This window comes from Thermobia domestica, chromosome 2, assembly GCF_964235325.1.
Source record: "Thermobia domestica chromosome 2, izTheDome1.hap1.1, whole genome shotgun sequence".
NCBI classification, from domain to species: Eukaryota; Metazoa; Arthropoda; class Insecta; order Zygentoma; family Lepismatidae; genus Thermobia; species Thermobia domestica.
Genome location: NC_137455.1, coordinates 334,000,044 through 334,026,121, shown reverse-complemented (window position 1 = coordinate 334,026,121; position 26,078 = coordinate 334,000,044). Strand labels below are relative to the sequence as shown.

The following is a 26,078-nucleotide window of genomic DNA, read 5'->3' as shown; positions in this document are numbered from 1 at the left end:
TACAATATGTACTTGTCTTTTTTATATCAATATTACACTGGTCTCAATATTTCAATCAGCGATTTTCTCAAAAACGACTCTAAGGATTTTATTCATATTTCATAAATCAATTTTTACATAATAATCCCACACCGTGGTATAAGTAATTTCTCTCTGAAAAATCGAGGATGGGTAGTTTAATCTTGGGATGGTTTTTTTCAGACAGACGATTTTCTCAAAAAATGACAGAAATAATTATCTTCATATTTCATAACTAAATATTTATGAACAATCTGATATGTGATAACTCATTTTTCCTGAAAATATATGGGAAGTAGTTTATTCTTGGAGATGAGCTTTTTCCAGATGATTTGCTCAAAAATTGCTCAGGTGATATTGTTCAAATTTCATAAATAAAAAAAATCATTAATAACTACAATGTTGCTTCAACTACTTCTTACGAATGAATTTACAAGGGATGAATTTACTCTTGGGGTGAGTTTTTTTAATATAGTTTTGTGAAATATAACTTGTGCGATTCTGTTATTTTTATATACAAATATTTCGTTAATAATCCTAACATATGGTAAAGTCATTTTCTTGTGGAAAAATCTACAAGGGAATATTTACTTTAGTAGGTCAGTTTTCTTTGTGCAAAATTTTCCTAAAACGCCCTATAATTTTGTTCATATTTCACAACAAAATGTTTCGTTAATAACTGCAGCACAACATGATTTAGCTTAAGGAATTGGAGAGAGAAAGTTCAGTGCCCTTGCCCATACCTTTTATTATAACTGAATTCCTTTCTTAATAACAGATTCATTCCAAGGTAATTAAAAGTTTTTATTATTATTATTATTCTCGCGTGTAATCTTATTCACAATGACTTCAGATGGTAAATAGCTTATCCACTTTTTTTAATTTATGCAAATTATGAAAAGTATTCTGTTATTGGAAACTCAAATAAAAGTAAGTACATATTTTATTACGTATATCCTAATCATAAACGAAACCTTAAAAATAACATTTTCTTATTTGCAGGTATGCAAAGGAAACCGAACGGAAGAATCAGTATTTATCCCTCCAAATTGTGGCAAGTAAACCTGAACCATTTCCATTATACCAACAATGCACAAACAACCATATTTAGCTTGAAAAGGGTCAATAAAATATACAGTAAAATTAGTTCATGGGAGATTTGCAAATCCACTAATGCATCAAGTAATGTGATTCAAATGCAGAAAATAGTATTAAGTAAGACATAGGAAAGAGCTTCTATTAACGCATTTCCAATTTGACAAGTATATTAAAATTATATGTTGGATACTTTCATGGCTGAATAGGTAACAAGCAGTTATTCGTTCCTTGCAGTCATTGTTCGCTTTGCTGTCCACGTGAAATTAGAATATGTGCTTGTATAGCAGGTGTCAGCACACACTAGACTTTCCCACACACCTGCACGTCTGCACTCTGCAGATACTTGCGCACGGCTGCTACTATATATCGGAGACTGAAACCCTCATCGCTGAATTTTATCGCCTCTATTCATCTCACCTCTGCTTTTTTTCCGACACCACTGAAGATGTTCTCGGTGATGAGTAGGTATCAGGAATGTAAGAATGTAGACCTGTCTCCAAGCGTTTACATTCTTGGCCACGGTGACTAATTTTACTGACAGTTTCCGTCCTGCCAGTTAGGGTAGCCCGAACAATCTTTCTGCTCAGGCGCTCTCCGGACCGGTACGTCGAAGAACACGTCAACAGTGAGAACCTCTACCTCCCATCGTGTACACCACTGATAAATCACTAACACATCACAACCTATACGTGTGGCAATTCTGCGGAGGACTTTGCTTTTTTGCAGCCTTACTATACGCCCACTCTATGTGTCATTTATTATATATTATGCACTTGCTGAAATTGCAACAAAGAAGGTGTCTTCTTGGACTTGCAAACACACAATAGTTTAGTACATAGAACAACATTCTTTGTGATATCCAATATCTTTCAAACTACTTGCAACATACACTTCACAGACACTACGATCATCCTACCATCTGGCCGATGTGTTGGGCAATTAAAACTTTAAGGTCAATATGCCAAAACAGTATTTTCAGCAGCTGCTGTTCTCTTATACTCTTTTATTCGCTATAAACAATTGTACATTCAGGTGTTTTGTTGCACACTTCTAATTTAGATAAATTAACCCTTAAACTACGGATGTAAATCTTTAACTTTTAAACTACGGAGGCAATTTATCTTTAACCTTTAAACTACATTTAAAGCGTTTTCGTAAGGGTTTACAAAGAAGTCCATTTCTTCACTTCTATTTATCGAAGACACATGAAACAAAACGTGTTAAAAAGTTATTGCAGTACCATTTCGAAATCGAAATATCCGTAGTTAAGACACGAAACAGGGTATTTTGAAAACAAAATATGCCGTAGTTTAAAGGTTAATTTTTTTTCGGACAACCATTAATGAAGGACACAATTAATCAGGGCTTATTTATTTATAAAAAGTGTAATTAATATCCTTTATCAGTGTGCAAAATTTGGACATCTTCAGTTTTACAATTCTCGAGACATAAACAGTGAACAAAATTCATAAGAACTTGGAACCGTGTTTCAAATACTGGTGCAACCTAACTCTTGTTTCTTCCCACTCCATCAGTTAGCTTCCTAATGTCTGCTGTAGCTAATTTTATAGCAAGATACATGTGGCATATTGGATTATGCTTTTCGTTTATGGCATAGTGAAATGTGTTGGTTGGTTTATCTGAGAGAGTAGCCAGCTGTTTAAAAATTCATTCAATATTGTCATTTTTCTTTTTCGTTTTCTTTTTCTTTTTTTCTTTTTTTTTTTTTAAAAGAATGTTCATATGAATTTCTATAATGTGTCAATACCTTAAATTGTCTTCCATTTTCACTGAAGTGAAGAAAGAGAATAAGATTGGGTGAAATATAATTATCATATACTGCAATCGTAACTTTAAATCAACGATTTGTTGATCTCCAAAAGTTTAGATGGATAAGAGTCGTATAAGAATTACATTACTATACTACTCTATATAAAAATAAGATTGTTATTTCTTAAAATTTAACAGCATGTGGACTGACAAATAGAAATCTTCGTATTGTTGGTGGTTTCGAAGCACCGGCACATTTCTTGCCATGGATGGTTCTTACTTTTTACTTTGTGGAAGCGGAAAACTTAACAAAGGGAATTATGTGTGGAGGCTCACTCATCAATAACAGATATGTCCTAACAGCTGGGCATTGCGTTATTCCGTAAGTCATTTATTTATTATTCATAAGCTATTAACATTTTGAAAGTGCCCATATTTTCTCTGTAAACCAATACATTTGCTTAATTCCAAAGTTGAATATTTGAAATTGCTTTACTTCAATACCTTGCACTTTTAAACGTGTTTTTCTGTTTTGTTATTGTCGCAACTTAACGGATTTAGAAGCGTGGCCATAGATTTTCTGATGTAGGTTGTATTGACATTTTGACCAGTTGCCCGTTTGCACAGGGTTATCGTAGAGAGTTGAGATTTGTTCTATCTTGTTTTATTTAACAATAGCTTTCATACAATATGCTATTTGAGCCCCGGTTCCATTTGCAAATTTTGAGTTGGACCCCGCCTGGGACCCTACGAGTGCCCCGGGGACATAAATTTTTCATTCAAAAGGTGCTGTGCTCCCCATACTAATTTGATATGTGTTCGTTTAGTTTCCTTACCTGACCGTTTCCGAAAAATCTGACCCGGAATCTGATTTTGTAATGTATAATATGGAGCTCAATTTCTAACTTTTCACGCTTATATCTTCGCAACGGTTGCGATCGAGGATGTATCCCTTTTCGTGTTATGTTCTTTTGGGACAAGGTATCCAACGGCCATAGTCTCGACTCGAAGTCAGAGTTACACTTGGATAGATTCCCTCATAAGATAAATTATAATAACATGCCATATAACATGCCATTCTTCTGTATGTACCAGTGCAGCCCTATCACATATTTACAAAAAACAGAAAAAATCCTATTGAATACTACAATAGGGATATAAATATCAAATATAAGATAATACATAATTAACCCTTGATATTCTTAAAACTTGACAAGAAATTTATAAAATTTGTAGAAGAATTTCCTCAAAAGATATAGCTACAAAATGTGAAGTATTGCACTATTCTCGCTGTTTCTCGAAATAATTATGAGACAATATCCTATTTATAAACGACAAACGTGTGCAGGCAATTAGCCGGTTTAAACTATTGTGACCATTCAATTGCAAATTAAGAACTGTTTTGCTTGAATTTATATGAAATAAGAAGAACCGTAATAATATTTAGATTTTACCACAATTAGATCCTATTAATGTAATTGTATATTAGTTGATGAATAGACTCAAAACAAAAATTATAATAAAATAAATTAAATAAAATTGTTAAATTTAAACAAATAAAACTTTTAATATTGCATGATTTGAATCTCCAGTACCACCAGGGTGACTCAGGTGCAAGAACTAGTAGTATTTATTTTCAATGTTTTTTTTTTTTTTTTTCAGAGAAAATGTCGGAATTATTGCACTTTTGGGTTTACCATCTCCAAGAGATGAAGCAGATAATACTGTCGTTGATATGAAAGTTGATTATTGGCTACGTCATAAGGATTTCCGTTTTACAACGAAGAAGATTGTTTCAGACATTGCGCTTCTTCATTTGGAACGAGAAGTTACAATTAACAGATATATCTCTCCAGTGTGTTTAGTTACAAGTTTTCAAGGTAATAGATTTATACTACTACCAAAAAGTACTTACTAATAATATTCTATAAAACTACTTTTACATATTTTTTTTACTGAAATGATTTGCTTAACAAAATCATTTAAGAGAATTATTGAAATGGATGTTTCTAAAGTTTTGGGGAACTGGGCATATCCACAATTGAACACACATTACATTGTTTTTGATCACTCGCCTAATGTTCCTCATAGAAGAGGTTCGACTGAGTGAACTACAAAATATTCGGGTATATACCTAGGTACTAGTCAATAGCCATGATAATTGCTCTGCAAAATGGAGCTCCATTTTAGGCTCTGCAGAAGGATCCTACAGGCTTTATCACTCCTAATGGATGTAACTGGCACCACTGAAAACGAGAGTAAGTATAACTTGAAATCATGTCAACTATATTTTTCCCGCTAATTTTCAAATTCTAAAGACAACCAGAAATAATTATATCAGACTTGTGACATGTGTGTAAGAAATAAGTTTTCATTTTCTGTTTGTGTTAGTAGATTTTTAGGCTAAACAATCGTATTTACCTTTCATAACACAGTTTAAAATTTCGTATTGAGTGATCGTGCCTTGCCACACTCGGAAACACTGCTTTAAATATTTCAAAGCAAATTTACTTTCAACTTAGCAGTAAGCAAAAATCTATTTATTTAATAAACACCTATTTAGATTGATTTCTATAGACTATATAGGGCGAGAAATACAGTTTAAATTGAGACCATGAATCAAACTCAGGGGCGTGTTGTTATGAGTCTTCCGTCTAGGTATATTACTATTAAATTTGTGTCAAAGTTTATATATCCAATATTGGAGATAAATGGCGCCACCTCCAAAAATTTTTGGATACTATCGGTACTTCTACCTTTCGTTACACTTGGTATTATTTCATACGATCTGGTGCCATAGGAAATAACGTACGTCTCTGATTATATAGTCGACTGTGATTAGTTCTTTTTAGGGATGGTACCGAGACCGAGACTAGTCTCGGTCTCGTCTCGGTATCGTCTCGAATTATCGAGACGAGACCGAGACCGAGACGGCCTTTTATATACCGAGACGAGACCGAGACCGAGACGACCTTTTATTTACCGAGACGAGACCGAGACCGAGACGGAGCTCTATAAATCGAGACGAGACTTAGGTCAGTCTCGAAAGTCTCGGTCTCGTCTCGAATATTGATATAGACAACTATTAAGATTGACCTTTGCTCAAAATTTCTTTCGTTGCTGTATTAGGTAATATGGGAACAGTTGACTAATGTTCAGTGGCGTATTTAGCGAATGGCTATCGGACTGAAGCTCCTCCTGAAATAGATTTGTGATCATTTTTTCGCATTGCACGTACAACATAAATATTTCTTACTCGTTCTCAAGCCTCTCCCGAAACAAAATCCACTGCTGATGTGGATAGTCATCTCTGTCTCTCTCTCCCTCTATCAATATATATATATATATATATATATATATATATATATACAAGCGGATCCAGGATATGATCGAGGGAGGGGCTAAACCATAGTTTGACATTTTATCCAGTGTAAAGAAAGAAGTAAGATTGAAGCCCATTTTATACAGTGTATAGCTGAGCGTCAAGGTGAGGTATAACCCCTTTAACATTCCCCTTGGATCCTCGCCTGTATATCATATCTAATATAAGTAAAAGAAAGAGTTTGTTTGTCTGTGTGTCTGCGTGCCTGTATTTCTGATTACCTGTGTGCGGCCTGAGGACCAGATGAGAGTCCAAGAGTTACGAAATTTGGGTGACAAGTATCATGTCCCAGGCCTCAGACCAAGAAGAAGGTTTTTTTTTTATTTTGAATCAGGAGGGGCGTTTACCGGGACATGTAAAAGTAGTAGAAAATGACCGATATTAGTGTCGAATACATAGTTTTCATAGTCGCTGAGATCAATGATGATACTGCCATTAACGATGACTTTCAAAGTCAACTACCAGTGCATGCGGGCCGTGGTTCACTTGCGGGGGAGGGGAGTACCGAGACGTAAAAATAATACAAAATGACCGATATTAGTGTCAAATAGTTTTCGCATTTTCTGACAAGTAAACCTTACGTTTGGGTGAATCGAGTTGCTGACTGAGACACATATGAAAAAGTAGTACTAAATGTGGTAAGTATTTCAGTGAAGTTTTAGGTGCGAAGCTCCAGGGGTTTAGGAGATACAGCTACCAGAACATCACATGGAAGTACACAATAGTCTTCATACAGTTGGAGGTAAAAGCCCTGTAAGACCTCTTGTAACGACAAAAGGTGAATAACAAATATATGGGTACATATTAGGACTAGGGGGAAGTCATATAGTAAGGGTATACCTGACGGCGGCCATCTTGAAATCCGCCATTTTGAATTAAAGTTAAGTTTTTAAAATAGGAATAGGGTCATGTGATACATGATTTAAGGCTCAAATTTAATCAGAAGAACAATGGTGACGTTAATTTTGATTTACGCGCAATTGTTAAAAAGTTACAGGCAAATTAAATATTGTTGCAGCATATGTATTAGTCCTTTATCCCACCTTGTAAATTTTGTGTTAATGATAATAATTAAATAAAAAGGAGGTGGATAAATATTAGGTCTATGGTAAGAGTTGCCTTGATGGCGGCCATGTTCAAATCCCCCATTTTGAATCAGACAAAAGTTTTAAACAAAACGCATGACAGTGACACCATATTAATAGCAAATTTTACCGTAAATCCAACAGTATAACCATTTTTGCTTTATCATTAACCAGCACAAAAGTAAATGGGAATAGAGTAATGCAATAGATGACTTCGGGCTAGAAGTTAATCAGAACTACAATGGTGGCGTTACAATGTTAGTTGTTTGATGCTGTACTTGCACGCCATTTCGTTGTTTTTCGTGTATCCTGTTCACATCTATTCCTCGCTCGCTCTTGTCATTGGATCGCTCCTTACGATTACTGCTTTGACGGAATTGTTAACGACAAATGTGTGAAGTGTAACTCGATTGCCTTTGTCAGGTGTGCTCACTGTGAGCAGAGCATTTGTGCAAGTCATGCACTCTTTTCTGAACTACATATCGATTGTACTAATTGAGGACTTTTCTGGAAGAAAGACCCAAGTTCAATTATGACTCACTTCCACTTTGGTCATTTTTTCTTAAATTAGCAACTTGTTTATGCGATAACAAATGCTGGTTCATGATAAAGTAAAAATGGTTATACCGTTGGAAATTTGCTATTAATAAGGTGTCAATGTCATGCGTTTTGTTTAAAACTTTTGTCTGATTCAAAATGGGGGATTTGAACATGGCCGCCATCAAGGCAACTCTTACCATAGACCTAATATTTATCCACCTCCTTTTTATTTAATTATTATCATTAACACAAAATTTACAAGGTGGGATAAAGGACTAATACATATGCTGCAACAATATTTAATTTGCCTGTAACTTTTTAACAATTGCGCGTAAATCAAAATTAACGTCACCATTGTTCTTCTGATTAAATTTGAGCCTTAAATCATGTATCACATGACCCTATTCCTATTTTAAAAACTTAACTTTAATTCAAAATGGCGGATTTCAAGATGGCCGCCGTCAGGTATACCCTTACTATATGACTTCCCCCTAGTCCTAATATGTACCCATATATTTGTTATTCACCTTTTGTCGTTACAAGAGGTCTTACAGGGCTTTTACCTCCAACTGTATGAAGACTATTGTGTACTTCCATGTGATGTTCTGGTAGCTGTATCTCCTAAACCCCTGGAGCTTCGCACCTAAAACTTCACTGAAATACTTACCACATTTAGTACTACTTTTTCATATGTGTCTCAGTCAGCAACTCGATTCACCCAAACGTAAGGTTTACTTGTGAGATCAATGGTGAAACTCCGATCGCATTAACCTCCAAATTCACCCCCATTCAGCTGCGGGCCGGAGTTCACAGGAGAGATACCGAGACATGTAAAAGTAATCCAAAATGGCCGATATTAGTGTCAAATGTATACTTTTTGCGGTCGCTGAGATCAATGGTGTCACTTCCATTAGCGATGACTTTCAAATTCAGTTACCAGTGCATGCGGTCCAGGGTTCACCTGCTGGGGAGGGGGTGCCGAGACATGTAAAAATAATACAAAATGACCGATATTAGTGTCAAATACATAGTTTTCGCGGTTGCTGAGATAGTGATACTCCCACAGGCCTTGACTTCCAAATACTGGTCCCATGAGGAAAATGGGTATTTCATCAAGTTATATATAATAGTCATATATATTAAAAATGCTGAATTTTTTTTAACATGCTGTGTGAAATATGGAAGGGGAAATTCTTCTAGATACTCTGCAATACCACTAGATAAACAAGCAATGTTGCCAACGCAACATAAAGTTGTAATTTCTCAAATTGCACTATGTTTGATATTACATATTTATGTTCAGTTAATTTAGTTTAGTGCATGGGTTTTCTCGGGGTTCTCCCGTTTCCTCCCACTTTCTTCATTCCACCATTTCATTCATCTCTCATCATCACAGTCTCCTTTAGCCTAACCGGCATAAACGTGGGACGTAAAACTCAAAATTTTCATTTCTTTTTTAATTGAGTTTAACGCCTCTTTCAGCAGTGAGATTATATGAGACTGAACCTACTGATTAACGCTGAATCTAAACCACGTGATCTCCCGCCGGGAATCTAACGCATAGGCTAACTGCTTAGTCACGAAAGAGCTCTACATATTTCTAATTTAGATATTAAATAAAACCATAATACCACATACATTATTCAGTGTAACAAAGAACAATACAGTATCACTAACATCAACATTTTGGAGATCTCTAATAACTCAAATGACATGAACATTATAACATTAGTGTTCAGTAGTTTTAATTACAACAAGTCTCAGTTACATTATTTTAAGCAGTGTTGCGAACTTAAATAAATTGCTAAATATTATTATAAATATAGTGCAAATAACGTAGCTAAAGTGCAAAATGTTTTAAAATTACTCGTAATTTGTTTTATGGTGCAAGAATGTTTGCAAAACACGATGTTTTTCATAGTCTTTGGGCTACTTATAATGTTAATGTCAAATTTTTCGTTCCAGCAATACATGTAAAAGCAAATTGTATTTGAAATTAAATGCAATTGATAACTTTTCAGTAGCACTAGTTGTTCTCCCTAAGCCTTAGGCCTGGTGTATTTTTTAGATTAAAACACTGCTTTATTAAAATTTTAATTACACCCTAACTGCATTTCATTTGTTATAGTTTGACCACCGACCACCTCAAACTCGATCCATACCATATAGCTAAATGCAATTATTCAAAGACTTACAGTTAGTAATACACATTGTGTTGATTTTTGGTTTGTTTTGTTTTAGTTTAACGTCTCACGATTATGCTAAACCAAAATCAAGCGTACTAGCCATTACAGCAAATGGGGGTTCTTACATTGTGTTGATTTAAATAACTGAGTCAGTGTTGCCAGATCCGAAGATCAAAAAGTAGCGTGTCTGTTCTCCAAAAGTAGAGGATATGAACTATTTGTAGCCCAAATATATAGAAATGAATTATTTGGCAACTAATGACTGGTACTAATGAAATAATGTTTAAAATAGACCGAAAAAATGTGATGGACATATTGCAAGACGAAATTATGATCGATAGACGAAAACAATTTTAGATTGGATACCACGTGACAAAAACAGCCTAGGAAATGTCCGCATACAAGAAATTGTGACAAAATCAGGAACCACTGGGGAGTAACCTGGAAAAGAATTACCCAAGATAGATAGTTGTAGAGAAAACTTGGGAAGACTTCATCCAGCAGTGGATTGATAATGCTTGATTATGATGATGGTGATGATTTTATATCGAGATCTCAGAGGTAAACTAAACCAAGTCATAATTTCGTAATTTTACAGGAGAAGCGAAAAACCTTAACTAAGATCTATAATACTGTTTTTCAAACTATACTAAGTAGTTACAAAGTAGTAAGATGGCTTTAGACTTACATTATTACACCACTAGAAAGAACATAGTCTATTTAAAAAAAATATTCTAACTCAATTTGAGCAAAAAGTGACTTAACATAGTCTACCACTAATGTTCATATATATATATATATATATATACTGTATAAATTTACTAGGTAAGTTAGGGTAAAATTGGATCCAAAATTTAACGAAAGTCATACAGCGAAAAAAAAATATTTTTGACTATTTAATACTTCATGTTGCTGCAAAACTACGAAAATGAATACAAAAGAAAACTAGAATGTTAAGAATCACTTGTTTTGGCAAGAGAGAGAAAATAGATACAGCTAGCTCGAATTACCTATATACTTATATAATATGTATGTTCATGTTTCAATCAATATAAGTATATCAAGTAATTTTCAATCAATATAAAATTTCAACGTAATGAACGCACGATTGGTTTTCTCGAATAAAAATCACATGCACCGCTAAGAGCTCAGGAATAAGCTTAATCTATGTTACGGCAGTGGATATACGTATGCGTATGTAAAGCATTACAACTTTAGGAACTTGTATAAGAAACAGAATGTACTTAAATTTAGACGCGAACTATCCGAAACATCTGACTTTGAATCTAACTTGTTTTATGATGCAACCCGAGGCCACACATAGCAAAGATGAGTGCCGTAGCTCCCACCACAAAGTTCAGGAATTTCGTGTTATAAGGTGTCAATTAAACACGTAGATGTGAAACGGTAATAAAGCATTTGATCAATTTTAAACAAAATATATTGTAGTAATAACTTACCCTATTTGTTCAGATAATGAACGTTATATTATGTTTTTAAAATGACAGTGAAAACAGAATGTATTGGATAATAAATGAGAAATTGTAAAATTTCAATTTCGGTACGATTAAATACATTTAAGCTGCTATGTGTTGCGTTATCCGTTAGAATGTATTGAACAATTCTTATTCTAAGGAAGGAAATAAACTACTGTATAGTACTGAAGTTAATTTAATAGAGTTTAATTGTATAGGCAGTACTGAGGCCATATAAGAAAGTCTTTTGCGGAAAGTGAAATATGGGTTACTATTAGAATTTTATCCCAGATATGATATACCCACTGATGATTGAAACTGGAACACACGCATGGAAGGCATAGCACTAGCAAATTAGCTCTGAAGAAGTACAACATACTATAATTCTAAGTCAAGAATAAGGTCAAAAATAAGAAGCAGAAACGACAGACTTTACAATAATAATACTTTTACAATTTTAATTTCACCTATTTATTTCGAGACTTTCGAGACGAGACCGAGATTTGGCCCTCGAGACCGAGACCGAGACCGAGACAAGCATTTGTTGACCGAGACGAGACCGAGACCGAGGCGGCGATTTTAGACTCGAGACGAGACCGAGACCGAGACAGCTATTTTTAAACCGAGACGAGACCGAGACTGTACAAAGTCTCGTCTCGTCTCGTCTCGGTACCATCCCTAGTTCTTTTCGAAATAGGGCCAAATTCAATGTTCAAGTGACCTGATTCAGGCCGCTAGCCAGTCCAAAAATGTAGGGGGGGGGGCGTTCCAACCATATAGTGCATCATCATATTATAGTTCGATTGCCAGCCTACCGTGAAAATTTTGGGGGAGCAGCAAAAATTTAGGGGGGCCCGGCCCCCTAGACCCCCTGGATACGGGCCTGACCTGATTCATCACTTGACAACGATTATGGTACGTGTTAACAATTTTATGTTTTTTGTGTTACAATAATTTGTGATAATAGAGGTTTATATAAGCCGTGAATACGAAACTCTACACATTAAGAATAATACAATTGATCTTTCTTTTCATATGATAATGGTAAATTACCCTCTTAAGATAAATATTTCATGCTTTTTTGACTGAAATACAATTTTTCGAAAAAAGTGAGAGGCCATATTAGATACAAATACTGACATGTGTAATGAAATGTTATTTGTTATTCGCAAAGTTTGCAATTCTTTATTCTAGTCTGTTAGCTATTGAAGGATTAAGTATCATCCATGTGCATAATTTCTGTAAACTGTAGTTTTTGTATATTATATTTTTTTGTATATTATTTTTGTTGTAATAAAATTATTCATGCACTTTTAAATAATGGGTTCTCCATTACCAAAAAAAAAAAAAAAAAAAAAATGCATACAGCCCAGAACTGAATTGAAACCTTTAATTAATTATTTTCAGTTTAAAAATGCACTCTAGCGTTCTTAGATTAGAGTATCGGTTCACTTCTTCTGGACTGTTATTCGGATACTTTGTGTTCATTCTATTAGAAATAATTTTTTAGTTTTTTAAGTTTATTTTAGTTTAGCGTCCCTTTCAGCAGCGAGGCTATATGAGACGTGGACCTACTGATTAACGTGGAATCCGAACCACATGAGCTCCCGCCGGGAATCGAACCCGGGTCTCCCACGCCAAAGGCGCGTACGCTAACCGCTTAGCCACGGAGGAGCTCTCCTCTATTAGAAATAAAACTTAAGCTATATTTTGGGCGGATGTCCTGTTTGTTTTCCGAGTAGTGGTCTGGACAGGGATACAGAATGGTACAGTGTACACCAAAAGCACCTGCGTCAGCCAATAGGCGAGCGAGAAAGGCTGAGTGCTATTTAGAGATGAGTTTCTATAATTATTCCCTGAATGAAAACTCGTTTGAATAACGCAATTGATGAGTTCCTCATAATTGTGTTTTCATGTTAATTTATGCAATCAGTGATGTCATTTAAATAATCTATCAACTGGTTCCAGAGAGGTACGCAAGGGGTGGATGAGTCCCGAAGGTTCACACCCCCTCCGTGAAATGTTGACTTTTCTGTAAATTTAGTTTAATTTTAAGAGTAATTTTACAATTTTTTATATAATTTATTCTCATTAAATTTCGACTCTCCTGAAATAAATTCTTGCGTGCCTGACTGGCTCTGATTAGTAGGCTGTCGTATGCTGAGTTACTATATATATATATATATATATATATATATATATATATATATATATATATATATATATATATATATATATATATATATATAATAAACAAAACAGCATCAAGGGCTCCACTTCATGACGGTTTGTGCCAACTCAACACAATATTTGCGCCTCTGACAGGAAACTCGTAAACATCAGAAACAAATTGCGTTTACAAATCAGCAGAATTACTCATTGAAAGATAAGGCGATGTAGAAAATTGAAGTATCATGTCTCAAGTGATACATGTCTTAATTACCTCTTTAAAAGCTGGCAAAGAACATATATACAGGGTGAGGCATTTAAAACTGTTTTTGGAAATAGAAAAACTACAAATCGGATTTTAAAAAAGTTGTAGCAAAAGTCGTTCGTCTCAAAGGAGGACATTCAATGATACCACACTTGACCCCCTACCCCACCCCCTATGGGCGGGAGAGGGTCAACTTTGAATTCTTACATAGGAACCAAGGCATTTTTAACAACTGATTCGCAATTCATATTTTATGATTGAATTCTTGTTGTTCGTGATACAAGAGAAGAGAAATTATTAAAGGAAATGATGTTTTACGTATTTTTTAAGTAAAAAAATAAACTAATTGTATTATGTCGTAAGTCATAACAACCCTTTGACCATCAGGTAAAATAATTTACTTTCTTTTTCTTTTACAGTTCCAAAAGACAAATCAGGAAGAGAAGTCTTTGGTAAGTATTATTAAATACAATTTTTCTCTTTAGCTCATCCAGAGACTTAGTATTTAAGCTATAGAGCTATTAATACACATTTGAGAGCCCTCTTTCTGATCATCACCAATTTTTAATGAACTTAAATAGTTCGTTACTGAATTCTCGATGTCTGTGTGTGTGTGTGTGTGTGTGTATTGTTTGTGAATTTTTCAATTTTGAGCCCTTCATTCGATAGAGCGTCAAAAACTATCTGAAAGAAGTGATGGAATTTTTGTTCATTCTTCCGTTGCCGAGATATTGGCCAATAAAAGTTTAATTTCGGGAGGTTTAAGGAGCCATATCTCGGGAACGTAAGTCATGGAGAGATCATATTATTGTTGATCAATATCTAAAAGGATGGTGAACATTTTGGTACACTCCACATCAAAAAAATTGCGACAGCTAACGCCATGCAGCTAGGCCACCCAATATACACCTTCTTATCCCATAATCTTGTCTGGTAAAGACATCCCCTCTCTCCCCTCCTTTCCTCTCTCCCATACTAAAATCAGCAAAAAAGATGAGTGCAATTCTTATTTCAATATATACATATATTAGTATACACAAAATGAAACAATCAAAGAGAGACGAAACAAGATTCATAAGATAATGTAGGGAGAGACTTAAACACACACACAATGAACAGTTGAAAGCGATGTATGCCTGTTAGACAGACATACAGAACTGAGATAGAGAGAGGAAAGGGGAGAGAAGAAGGAGAAGAAGAAAAACTGAACACAGATAAAAATATGGAATTTAAAAGTATTAATAAAAGAACCTAACATTATAAAGTTCCGTTTCCAGAAATCCAACAAGAAATATAGGAGTAACGTTTGGATTATATATTTCTTCAGGACAATTCGAATACATAGAAGATACAGGAAACAATCATTAAGTTACGTTCAAAATGAATACCAAACTTGGAGGTCAAATTAAATACTCAATTTCCTGTGAAACTGTACAGCTCTGAAACACATATAGAATAATGTCAGTAGTTTAACACACGTGCTTTGTTTCACGTGTTTCGGGAGCAAATTCGGTGGTGTTCATTGAACGTACTGATACGAAATACATGATAATAAACCCGGTAATACCTCCATTCCGGACTACTAATACAAACTGAACAAAAATTAAAAAGGAAAAAGAAGAAGGAAACAGAGAAAAGGATAAATGAATGAGTGCTATTTTACTGCTAAATTTCTATTAAAAAGAGTCAATATTAGCAGTCCAAACTGTATCATAATGAAAAGTTATAAATATTCAAAACAAAAATTGGATGTTCTTTATAAACGTAACAGACCTTGCATGTTTCACATTGAAAACGTGAATAAAATACATCGAATTATAGGATGGAAACGAACTTTGTGTCAAACTAATATAAATAAAATCTTCTCTTGAATCAGAAGAAAAGGGGCCATTTTCTAGTCATCTCTGAAGATTTATCTGTTCTGCAACATCCACTCTCGATTTCACCTATTGTGAATATAACGTTCTAATTCAAACAAATAGAATGAACGCGCCAGAGCTTAAGTGGGCCATTGCATCAGTTGGGTGATGTGGGTTGGTTATGGACCGACACTGCGTCGAAGATTCGAACCCGTACTGACCAGGTGATTCGATTGAGACACGGTAACCTGGAGAACAAAGAACAGATTTACGAGAGAGAGAAGCAATAAGAGAGAGAGAGAGAGAGAGAAGTAATAAATAGGAGACGAAGATAAAGATGACTAGACACAGAGATGAAACGAATTTATAAATGAACACTACTTACCATTATACTGTATGACAAAGAACACATACACTCTTTACTCATATTCTCATAAGTGATGCTTTGTAAGTTCTCCAACGGCAGATGAATCTCTGTTTGTAGCCATTGTTTTATGAGAAAAATATTTTACTTGATAGGGAATCGAACCGGGGTTTTCCAGTTGCAAGTCCAGCACGCTACCGCTTCTCCACAGATTATTGTACCCAAAACATCTTTAACAAATGGTGTAATTTTCTTTCTAAGACCAATAATATGAAAAGTGGATACTTCAGATTATTGAATAGGTTCGATTCGTCCTGGTAATTCCTGTAAATGTTGTTTGCCCATCCCCAACCAACATTCGTAAATTGTCTCCATCGTGATACAGGTGTGTGCTTCCACCTTCTTAACGATTCCTCATTTAGTATGAAAAGTCAATCTTAGATTCCTCACGATCGCTTTGTGAAAAAACAAAGGTTGGCCTGAAGAAGATTTGAACCTATATTGCCTAGCTGCACTACTCATGAGTCCCACACATTACCCCTACACTATCTTGGCAGCTCAAACCATAAGCCAAATATTACAAAATTCAGCCATGATGTTTGGAACGAACTAGTTTCTTTCTGTAATGCTATTTACACCACAATACACGCCGAAATTCATTTATTGGATGACCTGGAGACAAGGTAGTGTCCACTAATAAACTAAATAACATACGATCCAGGAATCCAGGAAAATTTTCAGAAATAATAACAAGTTATGCAGTAATTTCCAGTGCACATTCAAAAATACGCTCATAATAATAATAATAATAATAATAATAATAATAATAATAATAATAATAATAATAATAATAATAATAATAATAATGACATTTTAACCTTCATTGCATAAGATATCATCTCAACGAACAATAATATTAATATGCTCCCAATTTTCGTCGCCACACACACGCACGTCACACAGCGTCCATCTCGCGAACGATCCTTTTGGGATTAGGTTCCTGTCTCATTTCCTTTTCCGTTTCTATAAAAGCCACACACATGGTGTTTATCCACCATAAAGTTATATGGCATGAGGAGGGATCTATCTTACGTATACATAAAAATCGGGAACAGTACTACAAGTATTATTGTCGAATAAGCTTGCGCACAGCTTTACACAAAATATTCACTTACGCCTTGCTGCACGTCCGTTGAGGACTATTGACCGCATTAGTTCTTAGCCCACTTTAGCCCAAATTGCAAGCCCCGTCGTTAGGAGCCTAGATGTTCGTTTTAGTCTTTCGTAGCAATTCTTTAGTACTGGTAATAGTGTTTGTTTTGGTGTATTGTTTTCACTCTTTTCTTCGTTTTAAAAATATATCCAAATAAATGTCATTATAATTCCTCTTATTTGGAATGTAAAGATGAAAATTTCAACGTTCCGACATAGCTGCAAAAAATAAAAAGTGGTAGCGTTGGGCTTCGAACCCATACTCATGGACACCAAAAGTACAACAAGCAAATGCCTGAAACCCCGTGACCATGATGGTTAGTCTTAGGAAGACTCAATTTATTCAAGTTCTGTACCGCCCCATTATAGCAAGCTTGTGCGGATTATTTTTGCTCCTTATTCTAGAGAAGGGGTAAATGTGGAGATAAGTTTGATGCTATGGGACTTCAGTCATTAAGCTTGTTCTTCAGAAAATATAGGAGAAGGTACACTTTCGCGGAAAAGAGACATATGACGTCAAATCCAATCCTAAGGTACTTTTTTGAGTAGGAATCAATACAATGCGCCTGCGTTGTTTTCACAACGTCACAAGCGACTGTATATTATCGTTAGCTGATAATATGCATTGTTGTGTGCTGGGACTCTGGGAGCATGGCGCGTCATTACGACAGTGCTGTTAAACGGGGTGTTATAGCTCTCATTCAACATGCAAACGTGAGTGTTACTGATGCAGGTTTGGAATATGGCGTCGATCGTGCTACTGCGTACAGATGGTGGAAACGTCATCAAGAAAATGGAAATGTAGCCCGAAAACCTGGATCTGGCCGGCCCCGAGTTTCTTCTGCTGTTCAAGATCGCTCTCTAACTGAAGAATGCCGTCGGCATCCTTTCATGTCTGCCCGACAACTAAAAGAGGCATCGGGGTTTCCAGGTGATGTAAACACCGTTCGGCGCCGCCTCAGAAATGCAAATCTGAGGTCGTTCCGGGCTGCAAGGAAAGAACAACTGTCAGATAGCCACATGGTCGATCGACGGGCGTTTGCAGAAGAAAATATCGGTCGTATGTGGGACAGCGTTGTCTTTACAGACGAGAAAGTTTTTTCTACTGCAAATGATGGTCCTCAGCGTGTCTATCGTCCACCTGGAACACGATATGAACCACGATACATGACCCGTTCACGTCGAATGGGACATGTTACTTTTCATTGTTGGGGTTGGATATGTAAAGATGCCGGTGGTGGTGGTATCTACCGCATTAATGGTCGACTTCATGGTCAGAAATATTTGGAACTACTGGAGGATGCGCTTCCTGAGATACGAGCTCGATTAGCTGACGAAATCTTACACTTACAACAGGATCATAGCTCTGTACACGATTCCAATCTTGTTCAGGCATATCCACAACAAGAACCACATATCGAACTAGTCGATTGGGTACCTCGCACAGCGGATTTGAATCCAACAGAAAACGTTTGGAGTGCCGTTGTAAGAGAACTTCAAGAAAATTGGCTGCAGAATCCACCACGCACTGGAGATGAATTATGGGAGCTGGTTCAACATACATGGTCGGACTGTCCACAGCGAAACTATATTGCTCGCCTGGTTGATTCCATCCAAACCGACTGCAAGCAGTTATACAAGTTAATGGCGATTACACTCGCTATTAAATAAACATACCTCCCAACAATTCACCTTGGATCACAAGAACAGGTGGCATCACAAACTTGTACCTGTTGTTGCTACCTGTCAATGAAAGTTTATAATTCTCGAGAAGTCCACACTTCGGTCTTACTGTGGTCAAGTTACCTCATTAAAATGATAAAGTAAGAAAATTTACAATTCCTTTACTTTCTCAGAATTATATCTCTCTTACATTTCATATTCCTTATATAATTTAGCATTTTATATAACAGACCCAGAAGTTCGCATTTTATGACTCTCAAGGCCGCAGGTTCCCTAAACCTGCCCTAAACCTCGTCTTCTATGTCATTACATGATTGAAGATTTAGGCTTGCACTATTAAACTGCGTAAACTATTTGAGATATGCAGTAATCTTTTTTAATTAAGCAAATTATTTCCTAACTAACTAACTAACTCTATGGCCTATGGAACCCGAAGGTTCAATGCCGCGTTCACAAAAACTCTCCACTGACTTCTACCCTTAGCTAACTGCATCCAGTTTCTACTTTGTATTCCAATCTCTGCGAGATCCATCTTAATATTGTCCTCCCATCTGCGCCTAGATCTTCCTAATGGTCGTTTTCCGATTGGTCTTCCAGTCAAGACTTTGAAAGCGTTTCTACTTTCTTCCATTCTAGCTACATGACCCGCCCACCTAAGCCTCCTAGACTTGACGACCCTAACAATGTTGGGTAGACCATATAAATTATGTAGTTCCTCGTTATGAAGTTTCCGCCATTCCCCATTCCCGTTCCTCTTGGGTCCGAATATTCGTCTCAGAATCTTGTTCTCAAATACTTTCAGTCTATGTTCTTCCCTCAGAGTAAGTGACCATGCTTCGCAGCCATACAGAACAACAGGCATAATTATCGTTTTGTATATTTTAAGCTTCAAATTCCTCGACAGAATTCGCGACGACAAGAGATTTTGAACCGAATAGTAACACGGATTCCCTGCTTTTAGTCGACATTTAATTTCTCCGTGAATATGATTTTCCTCTGTTAATATTGATCCTAGATATTTGAAACTATCCACTTTATCAAAAGTATTATTTAATATTTTAACGTATCCATAATTTGCTGTATTCCGGTCCCGACGCACTTCCATGTATTTAGTTTTCTCTGCATTTACTTCTAAACCCATGTCCCTGCAAGCGTTTAAAAAGATCTCTGCATTTCTTTCTATTGTTCTCCTATCATCCACTATTAAATTTACATCATCAGCATATGCCATTACCTGGTGAATACCATTCAACTGTAGGCCCTGGTTGCTATCTTTGATTTTCCTTATAGCTTATTCCAGAACGAAGTTAAATAATAATGGCGACAACGCATCTCCTTGTTTCAGGCCATTTTCGACGTGAAAGCTCGTGGGCAGAAATTTTCCTACCCGGACTTTACTTTGGGATTCATTTAAACATATCTTAATTAATATAATTAGCTTTCTTGGTATTCCAAGTTCTGTAAGAACGTTGTATAATGTTTCTCTCCTAACCGAGTCGTACGCCTTTCTAAAATCAATAAATAGTTGATGTACTGGGGTATTGTATTCCCACTTCTTTTCGAGTATTTGGCGAATGGTAAATATTTGGTCGATAGTTGATCGATTTCGTCTAAATCCGCACTGATAATCTCCAATAATTGCATCTGCGTATGGGGTCAGTCTTGCTAACATAATATTTGAAAGGATTTTATAGGATGTTGACAGAAGAGAAATGCCTCGATAATTATTACAATCAGTTTTGTCGCCTTTCTTGTGAATTTGAACAATGGTTGATTCTTTCCACTCTTGTGGCAATTCTTCCTTGTTCCAGATAAGGAGAATGAGTTTGTGTATCTTGTTCCACAATTTTTCGCCTCCAGCTAAAATTAACTCAGCCGGAATTTCATCTACACCCGGAGATTTGTGTTTCTTTAATTTCTTTATAGCGGTTTCTACTTCTATCCGGTTGGGTTCTGGAATATACGGTTCTGCGGTGTGTATCTCCTTTTCTCTACGCACAATAGTTTTTGGTTGCGTGTTAAGCAAATCGTCAAAGAAATCTTTCCATCTATTTAAGATGTTATCCGTGTCAGTGAGAACTGTACCGTCAGATTTCTTTAATATATAAGCACGAGGTTGATAGCCTTTCTTAAATTCATTGATTCCCTTATACATGTCCCGGATGTTTTTATTTTTACTATTATTTTCAAGGTCCTTAATTATAGCTTTCAGAAAATCGCGTTTCTTTGTTCTAAAAGTTTTGGAAGTTTCCCGCCTGATATCTGCGAAATTTTGTGTAGTGTTTACATTCGGATTTTGTAGCCAGCGTAATTTTGCCTGTTTTCTCTTCTCTGCTAATTTTATGCATTCCTGGTCGATCCATGGTTTGTTCCTACGTATTTCCGCGTGTCCCAATTTTTCTTTTGCTGAAATTTTAATGCTATCTCTAATTTCAATCCAGGTATCCTCAACACTAGTGCACTCCGAATCTTCTAAGGCCGAGAATCTATTCGAGACTTCAATCTGGTATTTCTATCTTACCTGGCTCTCTTCTAATTTCTTTAAATTGAATCTCTCCGTTTCCGGACAATGAATATTACCTTTATTCAACGATAACCTCTTTCGTATTATCGCTGCTGCCAGGTAGTGATCAGTATCACAATCAGCCCCTCTAAACGACCGGACATCAATTATGCTAGATTGCCTTCTTCTATCTACTAAAACGTGATCAATTTGATTGTGTGTATTTCCGTCTGGTGATGTCCAAGTGTATTTATGAACGTCGCGATGTGGGAACTTTAGAACTTTAGAAAATAGAGTACTTTCTACATGAATTAACTTTTAATATAATGTTTTTGTCTAATATTTTATAAATTATAATCTAATATGTTCTACTACATTATTTATACTTGTAAGAGTCGTAGGGTTGCCAACCGTCCGGTATTTTACCCGACAGTTCGGTTTTTGACCTCCTTGTCCGGTGTCCGGTATAAACTGAAAACCGGACGTTCTTTTCCAAATTTATTAAATATTGTAAAACATGTGTACGCTGTACCGCCAAGTAACTCCTATGTCGAACGCATATTTAGTGTTGCCTAGGTCTGAAGACTACACTCTTAAAAATTTCCTTGCTCAGAAATGAGAAAAATGCATGTTCAAAACAAAATAAGTAATTTTTACTCATATTTGAGGAAAAATGTCTCATTATTTCCAAATGTGTTTTCATTTATGAGCTCAAGGCAAATTTTCAGGTTCCCATTTATGAGATTTTCTCATTTCTTAAAAATGAGAATGGAATAGTGCGTGATTTTCAATATCATAGATGATTTAAAAAACAACGATAACAATCTTACCGAAATAATATTACTATGTTTTACTAGGGAGTAATATTATTAGGGCTTAATTACTATTCAGGAAAGGAGATAAATGATTTCAGCTGTAGCAGAGTGCGAATGGATATGAGTACGCAGTAGGTGATGCAGCTGAGGTGGCGTATGAATACACGTCATGTGACAGCGGCGAGGAGCAGCGTACATATCAACTTTCGAACGTAAGTTTGGGTGAATTGTAAACACTACCATACACTAAAAGTTACTGTAGTATACTGTAGTATAGTAAAAGTACTGTAGTGTAGAACGCTGACCCCCCCCCCCTCATACAGGTTATATAGGCTATAGCAGTCAGGTTGGCTCTTTATGTATCAAAGCTCAGTACTCAATTTACATAATAACGAGTGCAGCAATAACAAGTGAAGGCGGGTTAGAGCCCCGTAGGACACGTTGTTTTCTATATTACAATAGAACGGGGAGGCATGTCAATGTTTTACACCCTTCTTCATTCGTTATAATGTGCAAAATAGCTTATGTATGGAAACAAAGAATACGTAAGTCATCTGTGTAGTTAGAAACAGCGTTACAAAAGTGTGAGTTATTATTATGGAATTGTAATACAAAGGTACTTTGTACTGATCACCTAGCATAGCTTGGCGCCTCCCTTCTTTCACTAAAAGTAATCGTTTTAATGACACGCGTTTGCTGGTTATTTATGACATAGTACTGTACGCATTTGCTCTTGATTTAACGTAGAGGCTGCGGTAGCTCAGTGGTAGAGCGCTAACCTCTGGTGCGATGAGGCCCTTGGTTTGATCCCAGGATTTCCAGCTTGCGGCAAGTGGGCTTGCTGGTGGATAAACAGTATGCATAGGTTTTCTCGGGGTTCTCCCATTTCTTCCCACTTTCTTCATTCCACTATTTTTTTCATTCTCATCATAATCGTCTCCTTTAGCCTATCCAACACAACTGTGGGAAGTAAAACTCAAAGATTTCATTTATTTTTTTAAACCCAACGTCCCAGAATTGTGCTCCAAGGCTAAAAGAGACAGTGATAGAGATGGATAATAATGGTGTAATGAAAATGTGGACGTACGTTTCTTGGCAGTTTTTGCATGGGTTTGTGACCTTGTTTCCAATCTGAATTGAATCCTAGCAGTGGAGTTTCAGCACATTTATGAGGGGCACAAACTGTCGCATTCCCCTGCAGTAATGAAGAAGGTGGAAGGTAGGGGGTGATTCCTGGAGCTCCGGACCTTCCCCGAAATCGCTACTTTTATGTAAATTTTATCTAATTTTAGGTACAATTTTACATGTTTTAATACAATTTGTCCTCGTATTGAACTTGGAGCATCTCCGAAATAAATTCCTGCGTGCGTTTCTTGTAGGAGGAAACTGAAAAATCCTGGAAAAACCCACGAACACGGTGTTTCTCATGTAGGTAACTTTTTTATGGTAGAGAAGTAGGCATATTGGACTGCGATAACTCAGTGGTAGAACTAAACTCCGATGCATGGGGTCCCTAGTTTGATTCCACCTCCGTCAAGTGGGCAGTGTGAGTAAACATATTATGTATGTTTGCTCGGGATTCCCTCACTTTCTTCATTACAGCATTTTCGCTCATGATCATCATAACGTCTCCCTGAGCCTCGTAGCATAAGCGTGGGACGTTACACTCCAGCAGAAATTGTTCTGTTATTCTGAAGTAGACGGATAATTCTTGAATCTGAATTATCAAGAAGTTGGTATAATGTTGGATCAAACGGGACAATCTTGAGTAAACCACGTCGATGAAAAAGAAAAGTCTTGAGAAAGTGGACAGTGATGAAAAGAAAAATGTTCAACTGTCTGATGCAGTAGGAATAAGTAACGCACCTAAAATACAAGTCATCGTGGTATTCGTGGAATTTTCATGAATTGAAGTGAAGATTAAAATGTTATGTTTTAAACAATACCTATAACTGTAGGTGTTTATTTAATATAAATTCTGGGTGTACTAATAGTTTGAATTTTTTTGCAGGTTTATATTTTGTTTATATTCTTTTCCGTCTTCTCGTATTTGAGAACCCTGTTTCTGTGCACCGTTTCTCGCTTTTGAGGGAGATATTTCTCAAATCTTTTTGAGAAATGTGTTTCTCAAAATTGGGGCTATACGTCTCATTTCCTCAAATGTTACTTTCTCAATTTTAAGAAAAAATACACTTTTTCTCAAATTTGAGAAAGCATTTGCACCCTCAGAAATGAGACATAATTCCTCGCATTTGAGTCATTATTTCTCAAAATGATTTGAGAAAATCGAAATCTCACTTTTAAGAATGTATTACTCGGTGCACAGATAAGAAACGGATGTTCTCAAATACGAGGAATATTTTCTCGAATTTAAGAAACCATTTTTAACAGTGTACTTTGGAGTGACGAAAGGAATCGTTTGTCGATGAACATGGTTGAAGCAGAGCTTATAATTCGCTTTGATATCGACCTGTCGTGCGTGGAATTTGCTGAAGAGTTGAAGGCGAGCAAATTTACTGAACTGCTGAAGGTCAACAAAAGTACATTGTCAAGAGCGCTGCTAGCACTGCATCATCCTCAGCTACATCTTCCAATTAAATAATGCATCAGATCCAGTAAAAATATGTAAGCATTATGAGACATTACTAGCCTCAGCGAAGCTGGTAAGGCTTATTTTTCAATATATTTGTGCATGTCATGATTATGCCTTGCCAATTATATTTGCCTTTCTGTTTTAAATACGATGTATTATTGATGGTAGACTACAAAAATTACATATGCCGATTCATTCAAACCTGGAATAAAAAAGTGTAATAAATGCTTCAAAAATAACTAAAATTATTAAATTTGAACTTCGAGTCGCTCAATTTTATGTGAAGTATCTTTCTTCAGGTTGTTCACACTTTTGACGAGTGATGATGTTACAGTCTTAAGTATAGACCTACGTACTCCAGAAGGGTGTCTGGTATTTCCATTTTCAAAAGTTGGCAACCCTAAAGAGACTGAAGTTTAGTCAGTATTCGTTGCATTTCATATATACTCCGAAAATTTGCCTTCTTAAAACTTGTTACTACCCAGATAGCAAAAATGATTGCAACAAACTTGCAGCAGATTTGCAGTTCAAGTCCGGCAAACTTGCAGCAGACTTGTGATGCAAGTCTGCAAGTTTGATGCAAATTTAATGCAACCTTCCTAGTTGTCGCTAGTCGAACTTGCAGCACGCCTGCAGTGCAAGTGTATGGCAAGTTTGCAAAGCAAGTTTCTGCAAGGGGTTTACTTGCACAGCAAATTTACTGCAATTTTCCACTTGCACTGCAAGTGCACAGCAAGTTGGCAGCAAGTTAGTGCAGGTTTGACGCAAGTCTCTGTAAGGATACCACTTGCACTGCAAGTCTACAGCAAGTTTGTAGTAAGTCTTCTGCAAGTATATACTTGCATTGCAAGTCTACAACAAGTGAGTGTAGTAAGTCTTCTGCAGGTATATACTTGCATTGCATTAAATGCCTTTTACAAACCGAACATTTACTGTATACGAACAATCACACAGTATATTTTTCTCATCAACTTTGTCAAACAATACACGTTTAAAATATAAATTATCTCTACATAGTGGATACTTACGTAATTATTATAATTATCCACTTGTTTTAATGC

General features: G+C 36.0%; 1 protein-coding gene across 2 annotated transcripts in view; it reads left to right on the top strand.

Annotated features, from left to right (window-relative positions):
- Window positions 1-3,126: 3,126 nt before the first annotated feature.
- LOC145679859 (serine protease 44-like) overlaps window positions 3,127-26,078 on the top strand; it is a 44,195-nt gene continuing 21,243 nt past the window's right edge. For both annotated transcript variants that reach the window (XM_081750382.1, XM_081750381.1), the window contains exons 1-3: window positions 3,127-3,268; window positions 4,549-4,766; window positions 14,408-14,440. In XM_081750382.1, the coding sequence (XP_081606508.1) occupies window positions 3,156-3,268; window positions 4,549-4,766; window positions 14,408-14,440 (364 nt within the window). In that variant the 5' untranslated portion in view covers window positions 3,127-3,155. The remainder of the gene's footprint in view (window positions 3,269-4,548; window positions 4,767-14,407; window positions 14,441-26,078) is intronic.